This window comes from Mesoplodon bidens (genome assembly GCF_964165515.1).
Source record: "Mesoplodon bidens genome assembly, chromosome: 19".
Classification (NCBI taxonomy): Eukaryota; Metazoa; Chordata; class Mammalia; order Artiodactyla; family Ziphiidae; genus Mesoplodon; species Mesoplodon bidens.
This window is the reverse complement of record NC_138179.1, coordinates 22,654,940-22,672,385: the sequence shown is the minus strand read 5'-3', so window position 1 is coordinate 22,672,385 and position 17,446 is coordinate 22,654,940. Positions and strand designations below refer to the sequence as shown.

Below are 17,446 nucleotides of genomic sequence, written 5' to 3'. Positions count from 1 at the left end.
GGGGTGGGAGATTCTTACTAAAGTGACCTAACAGGATTCTTGCTGGACACGGGTCAAGAACTTACACGTCAAAGGTGGGGAATAGAGAACTTGATCAGATATCAGGGAGAGGGACTTCTCTCGACTGACAGCAGGATTCTTGCTAAAACTGGGCTTGGAGACCAAAGACAGGACAGGGGCTACGCTGAGGGCCTAGTGGAGAACAGGGCTCCGAGGATCCCGAGTGAAGTTTGGTCAGGGAGAGAGTTCTTGTCACCTCCTGGTATTTATCTGTTATGTGTCTTTAAATTGACTTTAAATTTTAGCTCCATACTAGTTGAGGAACTAGTTATATGTTTTTTCTATACATTAAAATAAGTGCATAATTACTCAAATTTTAGAATCATCTGTGTACCATCTAAAATTGTCTCGCATGTCACTGGCAATATACGTACCACACTCTGGGGAATGTGGATTTTTCAAAGAACACAGAAATGCTGATTGAAAGGCTGTATTGCAGTCCTGGCCAGGATGCAGGCTGCCAGCTCTAAGTTGATTACTTCCGGGTACCTCTTGAGGCTCAGAGAAGAGGCTAAAGACATTCTCAGGGAGAGTGGGGGTGGGAGCGAGGGTAAGGCCAGGGGCTCCTGGCCTCAAAGCTTCCCCACCCTGCTGCCCAGATGTGGATCTGGACCTCCAGCGGAGCGTGCACGCCGTGCTCCGAGAGCTCAGCGCCCAGGCCCCTGCCCTGCCGAGCAACCAAGGTAAGAGCCGGCAGGCATCGTCTGCTCTCTCTGCCTCCCCCACCCCAGCCCAGCCAACTCTGCCCACGTGTTCTCAGGAAGAAAGTGCCCCAGCCTGGAGCTCACAGAATGAGGGGCTTCCAGCCAAGCCCCGTCCTCCTGGAAATCCTTGGAGCCTGAAGGACCCAGAAGGCCTTCTCTGCCCCCTGGCTCACCCTCCAGGGACTGTGGCACAGCCCATCGGGGGTCTGCCGCCCTCTTTCTTAACCGCCTTCTCCAACTTGCCTTGCAAATAAAAGTGCCCTGGCACTCCAGGCCCGCATGACTCCCAGGAACGTGGCTTGGGGTGCTGAGCTGTCAACATCGCTGCTCCAGAAGCCACGTGCACACACCTGTCCCCGCTAGCGTCCCGCCTCCCTCCTTTCTGCCCTGGGAATTCACCGCCCACGGGGGCTGCAGATCAGAGAAACCCCCCCATGGACGCGGAGCCCAGCACCTGGCAGTGGGGGCGGGGGTCAGACCTGGGACTCCAGGGCTCAGGGTCCTGCTCAGAGGGGTCTCCTCTCAGACCACCCCCCCCACCCTGCCTGGCTGGGCTGGGCACCCCTTTCTCCTGACCCAGGCATGTGGAGATGGTCCCTGCACAAGAAGGTCGAGCGGGATCCTGGTAAGAGTCCAGCACTGGTCCGCATCCTGCTCAGAGAACTGGAGAAGGTGAGTCCTCGGGTTTCGGGCGGGGGACAGGCAGGGACAAGAGGAAGAAGGGCCATTCCCGCTGGGGACTCGGGCCCATCCACCCCGTGTCTCACACACTTTGGTCGTTTGATTTCTACCGTATTTCTCCCTCTTCGGTACTTTGCTATAAGCAATTTTATCTTTACGTTGACTCCCGCTCTTTGACCTGAGTTAACGTCTTTCAAAAATGATCTCGGGGCTTCCCTGGTGGCGCAGTGGTTGAGAGTCCGCCTGCCGATGCAGGGGACACGGGTTCGTGCCCCGGTCCGGGAAGATCCCACATGCCGCGGAGCGGCTGGGCCCGTGAGCCTTGGCCGCTGAGCCTGCGCCTCCAGAGCCTGTGCTCCGCAACGGGAGAGGCCACAACAGTGAGAGGCCCGCGTACCGCAAAAAAAAAAAAAAAAAAAAAAAGGATCTCTATAACACGACCGTAAATGGAAAACCCATATCACTGGACAGAAATGGAAAGAACCTGTAAACGTAAATGCCTAACTACGAAAAATTTTCAAAATTATCCTCATAATTACCCTCCACACCACCTAGTGCTCTACGTTTGGGAAACGATGCACTCAGGGGAGCCTCCAAGCTGGCACCTCACCTGTCGCTTTGCTACCGGCTCCTGGGCTCCCGCACCTGTGAGCACCCCCACCTTCTTCTACCAGGGCAGACTATGGCCCTTTTCCACTCCCCTCGGCCTGCTGGAACACTGCCTTCCACCCCATCTCCCGCTAGGATGTGGCGAGACCCCTGCGACCCCCAGCCCCATCCATGTCCTGCGATCTCCTGTTTTCCAGGCAGAAAGTGAGGACGCCCGGCATGTCATCATTCCCTTGCTGCACACTCTAATGTACGTGCTCACTAAGGTGAGCGGGGACTGAGGGTGAAGGGGGCCGGGGTGACCCACGGCTGACGGGGCTGGACACTCAGGAGACAACCGGTCTCTGCCTGGTGAGCGAGCCTAGAGGAGCTCTAGGAGCGCCTGCCCCTAACTGGCTTCTCCCCATAGCCCTGCCCTCGCCCTGATACACGAAGAGATGAAACTGGGGAGGTAGTGGCGGTAAATTTGCAACCACGACAGAGCAGAAGGGCTGGGGGGGGAGCTGACCTGCTGGCAGCACAGGGTGGGGATGAGTTTCCATCTTGATGAGCCTGAATGTGGTGTAGGAGGGGAGATGTCTTAGAGATGCTGGGAGAAGAGGCTGAGGTGTAGATTTGGGAGGGAAGTGTGAGCCCAGGTCTGGCTGCTCTGCCCGCCCCCCATCACCCCGCCCCACCCAGGACCCTTCGAGACCTAGGTCTCTGGGCACCCTGATTCCTCCCTCTCACCCAGGCCACGGGCATCACAGAGGAGCTCCACCGGAGGACCTATGCCTTTTGCACGAGGTTGCTGACCCTGCCCGCCCCCTACTGCACCATCGCCCTGGACTGCGCCATAAGGCTGAAAACGGAGACGGCCGTCCCAGGTAAGAGCCACTCCAGCTCCGCCCAAGGTCTTGCCTTCCCCTCCAGGATTCCAGGGAGCTCAAAAGCCCCAGCACCTTCTGGGAAAGTGGGGAATGGGGGTCAGAGACTCAGACGCTGGTTGGCTGAAGTGGTCTGCCCTGCAGGGACGCTGTACCAGAGGCTGGTCATTGCCGAGCAGAACCTGACGAGTGAGCTGTACCCCTACCGGGAGAGGTGAGTGGCCCCAGCGAGGGTGCTGCCCGCAGGACAAGTGAGGATTCTGGGTGGGGAGCAGCCCCTCCCATCCGTGGCATTTGTCCAGCAGCGGGACGTCCTCCGGGTGGATAGGGCGTGTCCTTCCCTGGAGATCCCTGAAAGCAGTTAGGACTTTCTTCTTGGGCTGGATTCAGAGCTCGCCCGCTCACATGCAGAACGTGGACACGAGCACTGGACCATTCTGCAGGTCCATGGTTCCACCCCCATTCTGCCCTTGGCCATGGTGTTGCATCAAGCAGCCAGAGGCACCTCTAGAATATCGATAATTCAGGCCACAGTCACACCGTGAGATCTGGGGTCTTTCATCTGTGTGTGTGTAAGACTGAGGACACGTCCACTGCTCGTGCTGGGGCGAGAGGCTGATGAAGTCGGGGGTGAAGCAGGGGGGTGTGTAGCCTCCTGCCCTGCAGGTACCTCTGCTCACCTGGCACTGAAAGGGGTAGCTTGCGGCTCTGTGTTCGTGGAGGGTGCAGGGAGGGGAAGGGATCCAGAGGACTTGGCATTGGAGAGGTTGAAATGACAGTTGAGTATGGAAGAGAGGTTGGGTGAGGTTGGTTTTCCGGTGTGATGAGGGTGATGAGAGGAGAAGGGGCTCACTTAGGGTTCAGAGCTCGTTTCAGCAGGAAGGATTTAGGGTCCCTCCTAGAGGGCTATGGACTCAATGGGCCACGACTCTGAGGGAGGGAGCGGCATTTCAGCTGGAACTTACCTAGACATGAGAGGGACCCAGAGGGACCAGCTGCCCCGCTGGAAGGGCCGTGCCTGCTCTTCTTTGCCGCAATCCCCACCACTCCCTAGTGTTGCCCCTCAGTAGAATTTTGAATTTGAGGCTCCTGTTTTTGGAGGAAGTAAATAACTTGGGGGGGAGTGATGGGTGCTGCAAGGCTCTGAGGGTGGCCCTTCTCCCTGTGGTCCTCCTCATCAGCTCCCGGTCCCCCCACCTTTGCCCTCAGAGTGTTCCTCTTCGTGGATCCTGAGCTGGTGTCTCCCTCCGTGTGCAGTGCCCTGCTGCTGGAGATCGAGGCGGCCCAGGGGCAGCAGACACCAGAGGCCTGCATGCGCCACGTGGTCTCCCACGCCCTGCAGGCGGCGCTGGGGGAGGCCTGCGAGGCAGGCGTGCTGCAAAGGAAGCTTCAGGTAAGGTCATTGCCCTGCCCGCCCCCATACCAGTGCTCACTCTCCTCGGCTTCCCCCTTCTCCTGTTTCCATATCACCTTTTTCCCCAAACCAAAAATAAAGACACATTCACTAAGGAAAATTTGAAAAACAGTACAGAAGGGCTTCCCTGGTGGGCAGTGGTTGAGACTCCACCTGCCGATGCAGGGGACGCGGGTTTGTGCCCCGGTCCGGGAAGATCCCACATGCTGCGGAGCGGCTGGGCCCATGAGCCATGGCCGCTGAGCCTGCACGTTTGGAGCCTGTGCTCCGCAACGGGAGAGGCCACAGCAGCGAGAGGCCCACGTACCGCAAAAAAAAAAAAAAAAAAACACAATACAGAAGAGCCAAGAAAGAAAATAAAAACCACTCACACCCCTCTACGCACACACATTAGCAATTAACATTTGGTATGTTTCCTGAATAATAACGACAGTGATCATCATAAAAGCCACTGTTTATTGAACGTCTGCTGTGTTCCAGGCACCGTGTTAAACACTTTACAGGTTATCACCTTAAAAAGTTCTCACCAAAACATTGTGAAATGGATATACTTATCAAAACAAAGGCACAGAGAAGCCAACAACCTACCTGTGGTGACAGATAGGAAGTGGCTGTGCCTGGATTTGAACCCAGGTCTATCTGACTTCAAGCCTATGTTCGATCGCCTTCCAGCCCCATCTGCAGCCCCACTCCTTTTTAACAATTGAGCTATCAGACTCTGTATACAGTTTATATACTGCTTCTCTATGTGCATATATATAATATCTATTTTTCCTTGCCACTGGAAATATGCCATATGGAAATATTTTCCTCTGAAAACATGTGCTTCTGCTGGTGCAGAGAATTCTCTCTCGTGAATGTGCTGTTATTACTTTAACTATCCCCTGCTCCTGTTGCGGGCATTTAGTTTGTTTCCAACACTTGCCCGCTTATTTCCTAGCTTTTCTCTCTGACTCAGCCTCTCCCCTGTCCACAGCCAAGACTGCAACAGGTTGCAGATTCTCTGGCCATGGTGGCCCCAGGTGCTGGATTTCTTGGGTGGGGGAGGATGCCAGTGTGGCCAGTCGGAGTCTGCACAATAGCCGGAAAGGCGCCTGCCCTGCGGGAAGGGGGGTTGGAGGATCGCTCAGGGCTGTGGTGCCCTAGGAGGGGCCGGCTCCTGAACGGGGCGTGCCCTTGAAGGGTCCACGATCCCCTGCCCGTCCTGCCCCCAGGAAGTGGGTGTCTGTCCTTTCTCCATCCCAAGTCTCAGGCCCTGCTTTGCTCATCAAAATGCACTGGAGCCGTTGCTCTTCCATCTCTTGTTTCCATCTGGAATTCTCCACACCCTGAGTCTTGGATCCTTCCTTTGATGGGTGTCTTTTATGTGCGGCCGGGTTCCTCCTTAAACCATGTTGGTCGTTTTCTGTCATTCCGTTTCTCTAAAAGGACCATCCACACCATTCCTTTGTGGTTGCCCACCTGCTTGGACCCACTGAGGGTTCTTGACTCCCTTCCCCCACGCCGCCATCCGGGACACCCCTCCTTCCATAACAGCCCCTTTGGGGGCTCACAGCACACCGACGCGTGATGGAGGAATGCCCCCCCACCCCGGACTCGTACCTAAGCCCCAGGCTGGTTTTAGCACGGGCACCTATGGCCCCTAATGTGTCTCATGTGCCTGTCCTGACGTGGGCTACTGTCCCCTCTCCCTGCATTTGGCCGTGGCTCTCGGGAAGGGGGGAGAGTAGTTGCCCTCCTGACCAGAGTTTGTCAGCTGACCCGGCAGCCCCTGTGTGGCCACCTGCGGCTCTGGAGATTGTTTCTGGCTCACCAAACAGCCCATGGTCAAGGCGCCATTTTCACACAATGCCAAACATGTAAGTGTTGCAGAAAGGGGGTCCGCTTCCAGGGCCCGAGAGCGGGCTCTTGTCTAGCACTCGGAAATGAATTGTCCGAGGAGACCCACGTGCTGACAAAGCAAGAGACCTTATTGCGAAGGGGCGCCCGGGCAGAGAGCAGCAGAGGGTCAGGGACCCCAGGAGAACTGCTCTGCCATGTGGCTCGCAGTCTCGGGTTTTGTGGGGATGGGGGTTAGTTTCCGGGTGGTCTCTGGCCAATCATCTTGCTTGGTCCATAGTCTGACTCAGGGTCCTTCCTGGTGGCGTATCTCTCAGCCAAGGTGGATTCCAGTGCGATGGATTCTGGGAGGTTGGTCGTCTCCTCCCTCTTTTGGCCCCTCCTGAATTGTCGGGACCTCCTGTTGTGAGACAGCTCAGGCAAGTGGTGATCATCGTGCCTGGCCAAAGTGGGTGGTTTTGGTCAACAGTTCCCTAACGTTTTAAGCGCATTGATTTTTGTTTCTCAGTGATGCAGGCATTAGAGGATCCCCAGCCTCACTCCATCCCCGAGTTGGATGTGGCTGGAGTTCAGAGGTTGGCTTGGAAGTGAGGCTGGGCTGGGTTTGAGGGCATCAGGAATGGGGTAGGATTGGGAGGTGCTGGGTCAAGAATGGGGTGGGGTTCAGGGCTGAAATTAATGGGTCTGATGCGTGCACTACTTCGCTATAGAAGAAAGAAATGCTGAAAGTGAAAGCTGTATTTTTTAAGCATAGTCAAAATCTTATGCACCCTCCGCGACCTCGCTTTATCCGGAGCTCACGGCTCTAAGTCTCCATGTTCGTGAAAAGGGAATTGTGGGGGGAGGGACCAAAGAAGCGCCAGGAGAGACCCAGGGAATGCGTCGCTGATCTGAAGTTAGAGACCCTCGGAAGCTTGGAGTTAAGGGGTCCTCAGTGGTCCCCCGGCACCCCCCTCCCCTTTTGGGTGCTGGGGCTCCTAGACCTCAGCCTGGCCTGGGGCTCCCCGCCCCGTGAGACCCTAGCCTCCTTATCTGGAATTCTGCTTGAGGGATGCCGTTCCCAGTCATACCTGCTGGCTCGAGGGCCAGTGGGGCCTGGGAGAAGTGGCCCAGCCAACCACGGTCTGGTGGGTAGGCCTTATCTGGCCACCAGCCCACATCCTGTCTGCTGAGGGCCTGGTCCGAGGCCCAGGTAGGAGGTGGGGGGGGGACGTAGAGTGGTCTCCCCACGTGTCCACAGGATCTGACAAGGTCTTGAGACTGGGAGGGCAGCCTGGGACAACCCGGCTCTCGGACACTCTGCTCTGTGTTCTGGATGCTAGAGATGGTGTCCAGGTGGGGCTGCCCCATGGCAGGTATCCACATGACTCGACCCTTCACTTCCTTTAGGCTTTTAGTCAAAAGTCACCTTTCAGTGAGGCTCCTCTGGTCACACTATCTAAAACTTCAGCCCCTCCCTCAAATTGCACATCTTCCTTCCCTGCTTTATTTTCTTGTCATCACTTTACTGTTATTTATCATACTATAAATTTCACTTATCTTGTTTATTATTTCACACACACACACACACACACACACACAGATACCCTATAATATAAGCTGCATGCAGACAGGAATTTTTGTCTGTTTTGTTTACTGCTGTACCCCAGCACTTAGAACAGTGCCTGGCACCTAGTGGGTACTTGATAACTATTTAATTAATTCACTTATAATCAATTTATAAAATGAAGCAACAAGACGAGATGGTCCCTGTGGCCCCTTCCAACTCTGATTCCTTGTCCCTCTTAATTGCTCGTGTTCATTCAGCTGGTCATTCAGCAAATATTTACTGGAGCCCTAGCTAATCAGAATGACCACTGTCCCTTAGCCCAGGAAGTTAAGACCCTGCTTAGCGGACCCCTAGCACAAAAAAGCGATCAGAGCAAGCCCTGCTGTGCCTGCCCGTGTCACTCGTTTGGGCCCCGCATCCTCAGTCATGAGCTGGGATTAGCTGGTGGTGAGTGGGGGTGAGGGGACACAGCCAGAGAACAGTGATCCAGGGGAGTTCTCAAGGTGTCAGAGAGGTACCCATGGAGACAGGAGCCTTGGGTGCTGGAGAGCATGATGAAACTCAAAGAGTGAGAAGCTCTTCAAAACCTGTTTGCGTTAAGGAGAAAGGCTCAGCTTGGTGCTTTACCCTTAACCTCTTGCACGCTTGCTAATCTGCCTTTTTTAGAAGAAAAAGCAAGCTTCCAGCTCTAAAGCCTCGGCAGGCCATAGTACCTGGCTACAATTTAATAACAGAGTTTTGTGATCATTATATTCATCTTAGTTATTTTCTGTTTATGACAAGTGACACTAGCTGTTTTACTTAGAGCAGCAATATAAAATTTGCTTTTGAAATAATTTTGAACCAAAAAAGTGCAATGATTTAAAGAAAAATAATGATTTATAGGTGGTACGTCAAGGCAGTATAGGAGTGACAGACGTTTAGGAAATAGTCAACAAATATTTATCGAGCACTTACTATGTGCCAGCAGATGTCCTAGGTGTTGGGGATGCAGCTGTAAATGAAACAGACGAAACTGCTGCCATCCTGGAGTTTACATCCGAGTGATGGCAGAACAGTGATCCAGATACTTAGTGACATTCCAAGGAGGGTGGGCGCCAGAGGCCATCCCTGCCCCCAGCTGTCCCCCCACACCACGGTGTGAGGGGCCTAGGGGACCCCTAGCTGCAGGCGGCATCGGGCAACAGCTATGGCAGGGCAGGAGCGGAGCCCTGGACGTGGGAAGGCCTTCATGGGGAAGCTCCTGCCGGAGTCCCGGGCAGAGGGGAGGTGCCCCTGAGCTGTCCGTGCACCTGCAGGCTTGGCGTTGGAGCAGGGGTGGGTGGGTGCAGAGCCGGAACTCAAGCTCTGATGCTCCTCCCCGGCAGACCAGCTCCCGCCGCGCCCTGGAGCACTATTTCCACGCCGTGGTGGCAGCCGTGGAGCAGATGGCCAGCGAGCCCAGCCCGAGCCGGGAAGGCCACCTGGAGAGGCTGGAGGAGATTTACTGCTCGCTGCTGGGGCCGGCGGCGGCCGCCAGGGGGCGCTGCGGCGGTAAGCGGCAGGCGCGGTGAGCTGCGGTCCGGGTACCCTGCAGGGGGCGCCAGAGACCAGCGCTGTACCTGCTCCGAGTCTGCGCGCGTGGCTGAAGCGGGGTGGGACACGCAGCGGCTCCCAAGAGCTTGAAGGTCCCGGGCTAATTAGAAGGTGGGTAATTAGGATCATGATAACAGCTGACACCTACTGGGCACCTACTGTACCCCAGTTGCTGTTCTCAGCAGTTTATATATATTAAATCAATTAATCCTCACAGTTGACTCCTTATGAGGTAGAAAGCATGAACCCCATTTTGCAGGTGAGAAAACAGAGTTAGAAAGAGGCTATAAATCTTACCCAAGATCACCCAGTTAGTAAGTAGCAGACCTGAGATTCAAACCCAGGCTGTCTAACAGCTATACTATAGTAACCAAGAGCATCCAAAATAGCATCTGAGTCCACATCACTTACATCTGGTCTCACAGATTTTTATTCCAACTCTTCCTTTCTGCTTGCATATTTATAAAACAATGCCATACACGGATGGGAAGCAAGCCCGTGTGTGTTGCAGAAACTCCAAAGAGCCCAGAGAAATGTCTGGAACATATATTTTCTGGCTTTTGGAGGACGGTTCTGATTTGTGTCCTGTTTCATGGCCGCTCAAAGCACCCGTGGAGTTTGTCAGCCTGCATGCCCAGAACACACGGTGCACAGCACTTGCCTGAGGACTGGAAACCATGCGCAGAGGCCAATGTGCCAGCCCTCCCTGGGCTTGACCTCGGCAGCCCAGGGAGGGTGGAGACTGCAGAAGTCAGGGTGAGGCAGGCAGGTTGGGTACCTACTTAAAACCTCCTCCTTCTTCCCAGCCTCCTCTTGTTTTGCTTTAATATTCTATACTGCCTCTGATTGCCACATGGAAATGTCTGTTCATGAAGCCTCTCCCCTCCCAAAGCTGGGCCAAACCCTGGGGCAAATCTGGCTTTGCTCTCCTTGGGTACCACTTGCTAACTCAGCAGTAAATCTGCGTGGGCAGGACAAGACCAGTCTGGGCTGTCCCCACCATCCCAGACACATCCAGGCACCTGCCTCCCGCCCAGACTTGCCCTATGCATCTTAATGGCCAGCCAGCACCCCCGTTGAGCCCCTGCTGCTGGGGGGCAGCATGGGACAGTGGTTATGGGCACCATGTCATGGGTAAAAGCATGGACTCTGTAGCCAGGCTGCCTGGGCTCAACTTCCGGCTCTGCCACTTGCTGTGTGACCTCAGACCAGTTACTCAACCTCTCTGTGCCCCGACTCCTCCTCTATAGTGAAGATGATATTACCTGTGCCCCAGGATCGCCAGTGGGCCCCGCTAAGATGATAGCACTGTGGGCATGGTGAGAACAGTAGTAAGTGTTCAGTGACCGTGGGTTGCTCTCCCCTAAGGAAGCCTGCAGCCTTGTGCAGGAGGGAGCTGTGCTATGTGGAAGTTAAATCCTAAGGCTACGTGGTAGGTAGGCCCAGTGTGCAGCCAGTAAGGTCTGGGGAGGGGATGACTCCTGGGCTGGAGTCAGGAAGGCTTCTGGAAGGAGGAGAGGGGGTTGGCTGGCCCTGCTCTCTCCCCTGGATGCAGGCTTCCTGCTGCTCTTCGTACTTGGCCGTTACTCTTTTCAGAACCAGGAGCAAACGTTAATTGAGCATCTACTGTGTGCAGGCTCCTGGAGGAGGCCCTGAGACATACGAAGGCCTTTCCCCTGGTCTGCATGTGGCCAGGACGTCTCTGAACAGTGGGAAAGGCAGCATGGCTGAAGCGGGGCTGGGGGGAGGGAGAGAAGGTTGGGAATGATGCAATGAGCTGGCTTGTGAAGGGTCCTGAAGGCCCAGCTAGGAAGTTTGCAGGAAACTGGGAGCTGCTAGGCATTCTTGGGCAGCTGTTAGGCCCTGGATGAGCTGATGGTGGCAGAGAGGCAGAGGAACTCGACGGGGCCAGATACGGGTGGGCGAGGGTCTCTGCCACCCACCCCCATAGGCCCCACATAGGAGCTGGGGGTGGGGAGAGGGCAGAGAAGAATCCCACAGCCCTCTCCTCCGTGGTCTCCACAGCCTGTCCTTCAGGTGAGCCCCCCCAGGACCGGCTGCCAAGCATCCCTCTGCCCAGCCCCCACATCACCTTCCACCTATGGACCGATGAAGAGCAGCTCTGTAAGTGCAGTGCCTTTGACCCCTCTGGGGGGAGCAGGCTGGAAATAGTGGTGTATGTGTTTGTGCGTGTGTGTGTGTGTGTGTGTCTGAGCATCTGTGTGTGTTTGTATGTCTCTCAGTGTGTGTGCAGGTGTCTTCGTGTGTCTGTGTATGTGTCTACATGTTTGCATCTGTGTGTGCACTGTGTGTCTCTCTCTCTATGTATATTTATTGTGTATCTGTGTGTATGTCTACGTCTGTGCCTCTGTGTGTGCCTGTGTGTATCTTTGTGGGTTTCTGTGTGTCTGTGTTGTGTCTTTGTGTCTGCCTGTGTGTGTGTCTGTGTGTGCTCCTTGTTCCCTGAGTTGTTTGCAGTATCTGAAAAGGGGATACATTTTCTCTATGTCAGAACACTCCGTGCATTAGCCACTGGCCACATGTGTCTAGAAAGTGTCTAGAAAGTGTCACATGCCATGATGATGCCAACAGACAATACATGTCCCCAAGAAAGAGGCAGGCACAAAAAAGTTATGGTTTCCAGAGCAGGAGGGGGCCCACACTTCCCCTCCACGCTGATGTCTGTCCCCCAGCCCCCCTGGCTCTTCTCAAGGGAAGGGGGAAGATAGAGCGGCAGGTTGTGGTGGGAAGTGCCAGACTGGTGAACCGGGTTCAAGGCCCACGTGTCCTTTCGCGTGCTGGGTCACCCTAGACGGACTCAGTTCCCTGGGGGCCTCAGTTTCCTCATGAGCAATAAAATGAAGGTCGATTAGAAAAGCCAGGAGCTGATGCTCTGTTATCTGTGTCCCGGGGGAAACTACAGGGGAGCTGGAGAATGGAGGATGCTGATGAGCAAGTATGGAAAAGAGGGCTCTAGAGTCAGCACGCACCTCATTAAGCTGATTTCTTTGCTACAGGACTTCTCAGAGCCTTTAAGATGTTCACTTGTGACAGGAGTGTGTGGGGTTCTTAGTCTCTGTTGGCCACAGAACCTCTGTTCCTTCATGGAGCATCTCATGGGGCTCCTGTTCAGCTAAACGTGTGTGGGAAACACGGAACCACCCGCCTTGCCAGGGTGGGGCCCTGCCAGCCTCGTGTCCGCTCTCCGCCCTGATGGTCCCCTTTGTCTCCGCGTCCCAGGGGAGGAACTGGTGCTCTTCCTGCGCCCGCGATCCCAGCTGCGCCTCAGTGCAGACTTGGAAGCCTTGGACCTGCAGGGCCTCCTGCCAGACCGGGAGTTGGCCCGGGCGTCCATGCTGTCCACCGACAGCGGCATCGAGCGGGACCTTCCTTGGGGGGCCGACGAGCCGCCCACACCCGGCAGCCCCGAGGTGGAGAGAGCCAGGCTGCAGCGCAAAGGCGGCATCAAGAAGCGGGTGTGGCCCCCGGACATCCTGATACCCGGCAGCTGGGATGGGTCCCCGGGGCTGCACCAGAGGACTGGCAGGCCCAGCGGGGATAGGGAGCTGCTGCCTGGGGTCTCCCGGCTGCACACGGCCCGGGTGCTGGTGCTGGGGGACGACCGGATGCTGGGGCGCCTGGCCCGGGCCTACCACAGCCTCAGGTAGGGCCCCGAGGGGCGGCTGGGGATGGTCGGGGCACAGGTGGGCCCAGCCTGTGCTGGTGAAGGATGGAAAGGTCGGGGTTGGGGGGTGCTCAGGAGGCCAAGGCCAGGGTGGGACGGCAGAGGATGGTGCACGGTGCTCCCCCTGCCCCCGCACCCGGCCACCACGGAGCACTGTGCTTCCTGCTTTACTGCACCCATTCTACAGATGAGAAAACAGAGGTTCAGAGAGAGTAGGTCAATTGCCCCGAGTCAAGAGATAATAAATAGCAGAGCCAGGACGTGGAACCAAGGCTGTCTGAAACCCAAACCCCTGCCCTCATGCCTGTACTCTGCTCCCCCCTGCCAGGAAACGCGAGACCCAGAAGTTCTGCCTCACCCCCAGACTCAGCCTGCAGCTCTACTACATCCCTGTGCTGGCACCTGAGGTGGCTGGATGGGGGGGCGGGGCATGTGGGGGAAGAGATGGAAGGTGTCAGGAGCGGGAACTGGGATCATTCTTCCTTAGGATGTGGAGCTGGGAGAGACCTGGAGGCTTTTTGTCCCAGAAGCCACAGACCTGGACCCTGGGGGCTGCATGTGGCCAGAGAGAGATGCTCTCTCACTGGGAGCATCGTTTTGCTTTTCTAACGAAATTAATGGCAAGCTTCTCAAACGGGGCCCTCTCTCTCTCTCTCTCTCTCTCTCTCTCTCTCTCTCTCACACACACACACACACACACACACACACATACACACCCTCACCTACATACACACCACCCTTCCTGGGGGGCCGGGAATGAAGCCGCACGGGCAGTTTTTCATTTCTGTTGCCCACTCTGCTTCTGATTGGAAAGCATTAAATTCAAGGCAATACTTGTCTCTCGCCTTTTAAGGCTGATGATCATTTTTCAGTGTCCCTGGCAGGCATCCTCAGGGAAGGGGATTCCAGCTTCATCTCAGGTGTAAAACCAGTCTTCACATGGCGCAGAAATCGACGCCCCAAGAGGTTGAGTGATTTGGCCACATTCCCAAAGCTAGTTTGCCTGGGACTGGTACCTGGGGACCCTCCGAGTAGGAAGAGAGTGCCAGAGAGGGCCTGACGGGTCTGCCCTGTCCCCTTGTCCCTTTGTCCCCAGAAGCCCACAGCATCCAGGCATTCGGAGCTCGGAGAGTTGGCTGCGTTCCTGGGCCGCGCAGACCCGTGGTATGAGAGCATCGTCAACACCCTGTGCCCCGCCATCCACAAGCTGGCAAAGATGGTAGGGCAGTGAGGGTAGGAGGGCGGGAGGGAGGTGGTAGGGGGTGTTTTCTTGACCCTTGACCTCAAGAGTCAACCCAGGGAGCCTCATGAGGCTTGAGGCAGGAAGGGATACGGAAGAGGAGCCCTAACCAGCTAGTGGCTGGAATTCACTTGGAGCGCGTACCAGGCACCTATGGGAACGCTATGGAGAAGATAAAGTAAAACATTCTTAAGTGTGTAGGCCAATTATATGCCTTCTTTTGTGAGTTTCTTGTGCTATTTTCTCTCCAACTGCAACAGTTCATGCTTCCTGAGCACTGCCACATGCCAGGCACTGTTCTAAGCACTTATACGCAGCAGCCCTACCAACCAGGTACTCTTGTCTGTCTACAGGTGCTGTTGCCACTGCATCCCCATTTTACAGATCAAGCAGCTGAGACACAAAGAGATTAGGTCACTTGCCCAAAGTAACAGAAGGAGTCCCACTTGGAATCAGGCAGCTTGATTCCAGAGCATGTTCTCTTAACCACAAGCCATAGTGCCAAGCCCCCACCCCAGGCAGCAGTGGGGGGCAAGAAGAGCTCATCTTTTACTGATTTGAAAGGCCTTCCCTTTCTGCTATCATATGTGCTGCAGACATTTTCCCCCACTTTTTTATTTGCCTATCAATTTTTTCAGAGTGTTTTATTTGACTTACAGAATTTCAATATTTTTACCCTTTATGGTTTTTCCCTTTGGAGCCATGCTTTGAAAGGCATTCTCCACTCCAAGATTAAGTAAATATTTACTGATAATTTCTCTAACAATCTTATGGTCTCAATTTTTACATTTAAATAACCTATCTGCCATTAATTTTAGTATGTAATTTTATTTTTTCCAAGTGTTTAGCCAGTTGTCCTAAAGCTATTTATTGCGTAAACCGTCTTGCCCCATCAATTTGAAACGCCACTTTTATCATTTACTAAATTGTCACACATGCTTGAGTTGATTTCTGGATACCTATTCTTTCTGATTCATCTATTCATTTTTGTATAAATTAGCACTTTTTAATGTTAATATTTGGCACGGTACATCTACCCCATTACTCGTTCAAAACTTTCCAGACTTGGAAAGTCTTCTTTCTTTATCTTTCCAGATAAATTTTAGAATCCCTTTGTCAAGTTTTATTTTTAATTCCCTTGGGATCTCGATTGAAATTTGGAGAATTAACATCTTTAGCACATTATGTTACACTCTCTGGGGGTGAGGTATAACTCTTCACTTATTAAAGTCTTCTTGTATCTCCCTCAGGTGAGTTGTACAGTTTTCATCATATAGATTTTACCCATTTCCTGCTAAATTTATTCCTTATGTTTGATGGTTTTTTCTTATAGTTGTGGATTTTTCTCCCATTATATTTGGGTAGTAGTAACCGCTAGTATAAAAGGAAGTTATTGATTTTTACATAATTACTTTCTAACTGGCCACATTTTGCTTCATTGCCTGATTGATTAGGGCATCTTCTTATATCTTATATTCTAATAAAGATATTGGAGGTAGGCATCTTTTCTGAATTATTACTTATCTGAAAATGTCTTTGCCTATATATGAAAGACTGTTTAGCTGGGTATTAAAATACCTTTTCCTCGAAACCTGGAGGATACTAACAGGAGAAACATCTGATGCAGGGTCTCATTTATACTCCTTTGTTGGTAGCTTTTTTCCCTGCCAAGACACTTGTAGGATTTTTATTTTCCCCTGCTCTCTTTCCCCTTATAATTAACAATTTATGTGGCCCTTACCCTTACTCCAAAAGCAGTTTCCACATGAAGAAAATGGAAATAGTGTGAACAACGGCAGCACTATTAGAATAAGTTCATTGTTCCTCAGTGTGAGCTTTTTGAAAGGAACAATATTTCAATAGACCAGATGTGAAAGTTAGAAGAGATATTATAAGATTGGATATGGGTGAAATACTCTGAGCTTCTTTCCAGCTCTGATACTATCAGACATTATATAGACGTTCTGTTTACCTGAAAAACCCATTATGCTTTATAATCATATGGGGTTGGGGAAGGCCTGTAGGACATGGCACTAGTCATTTCCCAATAGCATGTAAACATTAGCTCATTTATTAACATATTCAGATGCCACAAGAACTCAAAGAGACATCAGATCATCTGGTTCCAGCTCTCATGCCCAAGGTTACCTGGCTAGTGAGTAGCTAATGCAAACTAGAACCCACTCCAGTCTCTCTCATCATTACTTACATTCTTAAGCATCTTGTCTACCCCAAGCATCCAGCACAGTGCCTCATACACAGAGCTGCCCAATATGTCTGTGTGTGATTGAAATGAATCAGAGTCCCTGAGATGGGGATTTAGACAGGCATCTTTTGATTAGGAGCAGAAATTGGGTTGTGGGAGAGGCTTGGACTGTTGAAGGACCAGCTGGGTTAGTGTATCACAGAGGGCACATGGGGGCTTTGGAGTTTCTCTGTTAAGAAAGTGGTGGCAGAGTGGCTAGGCCTGTGAGCCATGGCCGCTGAGCCTCTGTGTCCGGAGCCTGTGCTCCGCAACGGGAGAGGCCACAACAGTGAGAGGCCCGCGTACTGCAAAAAAAAAAAAAAAAAAAAAAAAGTGGTGGCAATTCCCTGGTAGTCCAGTGGTTTGGACTCGGCACTTTCAGTGCCAGAGCTCAGGCTCAATCCCTGGTCAGAGAACTAAGAGCCTGCAAGCCATGCAGCATGGCGAGAAAAAAAAAAAAAAAAAGAAAGTGGCAGCTCCCACAGTAGGATGGAGGAAGCTGGCTGAAGACAGTACCTCTCCCTCACTCACAGCCTCTCTCCCTGGACACATCCCAGACCGTAGACCCCTTCATCCTGGATGCCATCACCTACTATGTTCGCATGGGCACCCAACCCATCTATTTCCAGATCTACGCAGTCAAGGTAAGCTTCGCACCTGGGGCTCCAAGGAGACCATGGCAGCCTGCTGGACCCCAGGACCCCACAACCTAAATACCCTGGCTCCAGGGAAACAGGGGGCCAGGATGCAAGTCATAAACTCATCCAGACATTCTTGGTTGTTAACTTTCTCTTCTTACTCTCTGGATGAGTCAGATTATTATTAACTCCTAAGGCCTCAAGTTCAAGCAGAAGCAGGTCTTCTTCATGTGGAAGGTTCTCTCCCTTACCTCACATCCTCCCCTTCATCCTTGCCAACCCTCACGTCCTACAGCAAAACTGCCCTCATCTCTGCTCCTCTCAGCCCGATTGGGTGCTTC

General features: G+C 53.3%; 1 protein-coding gene across 1 annotated transcript in view; it reads left to right on the top strand.

Annotated features, from left to right (window-relative positions):
• PIK3R6 (phosphoinositide-3-kinase regulatory subunit 6) overlaps positions 1-17,446 on the top strand; it is a gene marked incomplete at its 5' end in the record, with an annotated part of 48,722 nt that overhangs the window by 21,987 nt on the left and 9,289 nt on the right. Inside the window, 12 exons of the mRNA XM_081219266.1 lie at positions 660-743; positions 1,345-1,436; positions 2,252-2,320; positions 2,788-2,920; positions 3,065-3,134; positions 4,130-4,313; positions 9,090-9,255; positions 11,323-11,421; positions 12,538-12,961; positions 13,311-13,389; positions 14,079-14,201; positions 17,001-17,111. Of these exons, the coding sequence (XP_081075392.1) occupies positions 660-743; positions 1,345-1,436; positions 2,252-2,320; positions 2,788-2,920; positions 3,065-3,134; positions 4,130-4,313; positions 9,090-9,255; positions 11,323-11,421; positions 12,538-12,961; positions 13,311-13,389; positions 14,079-14,201; positions 17,001-17,111 (1,634 nt within the window). The remainder of the gene's footprint in view (positions 1-659; positions 744-1,344; positions 1,437-2,251; positions 2,321-2,787; positions 2,921-3,064; positions 3,135-4,129; positions 4,314-9,089; positions 9,256-11,322; positions 11,422-12,537; positions 12,962-13,310; positions 13,390-14,078; positions 14,202-17,000; positions 17,112-17,446) is intronic.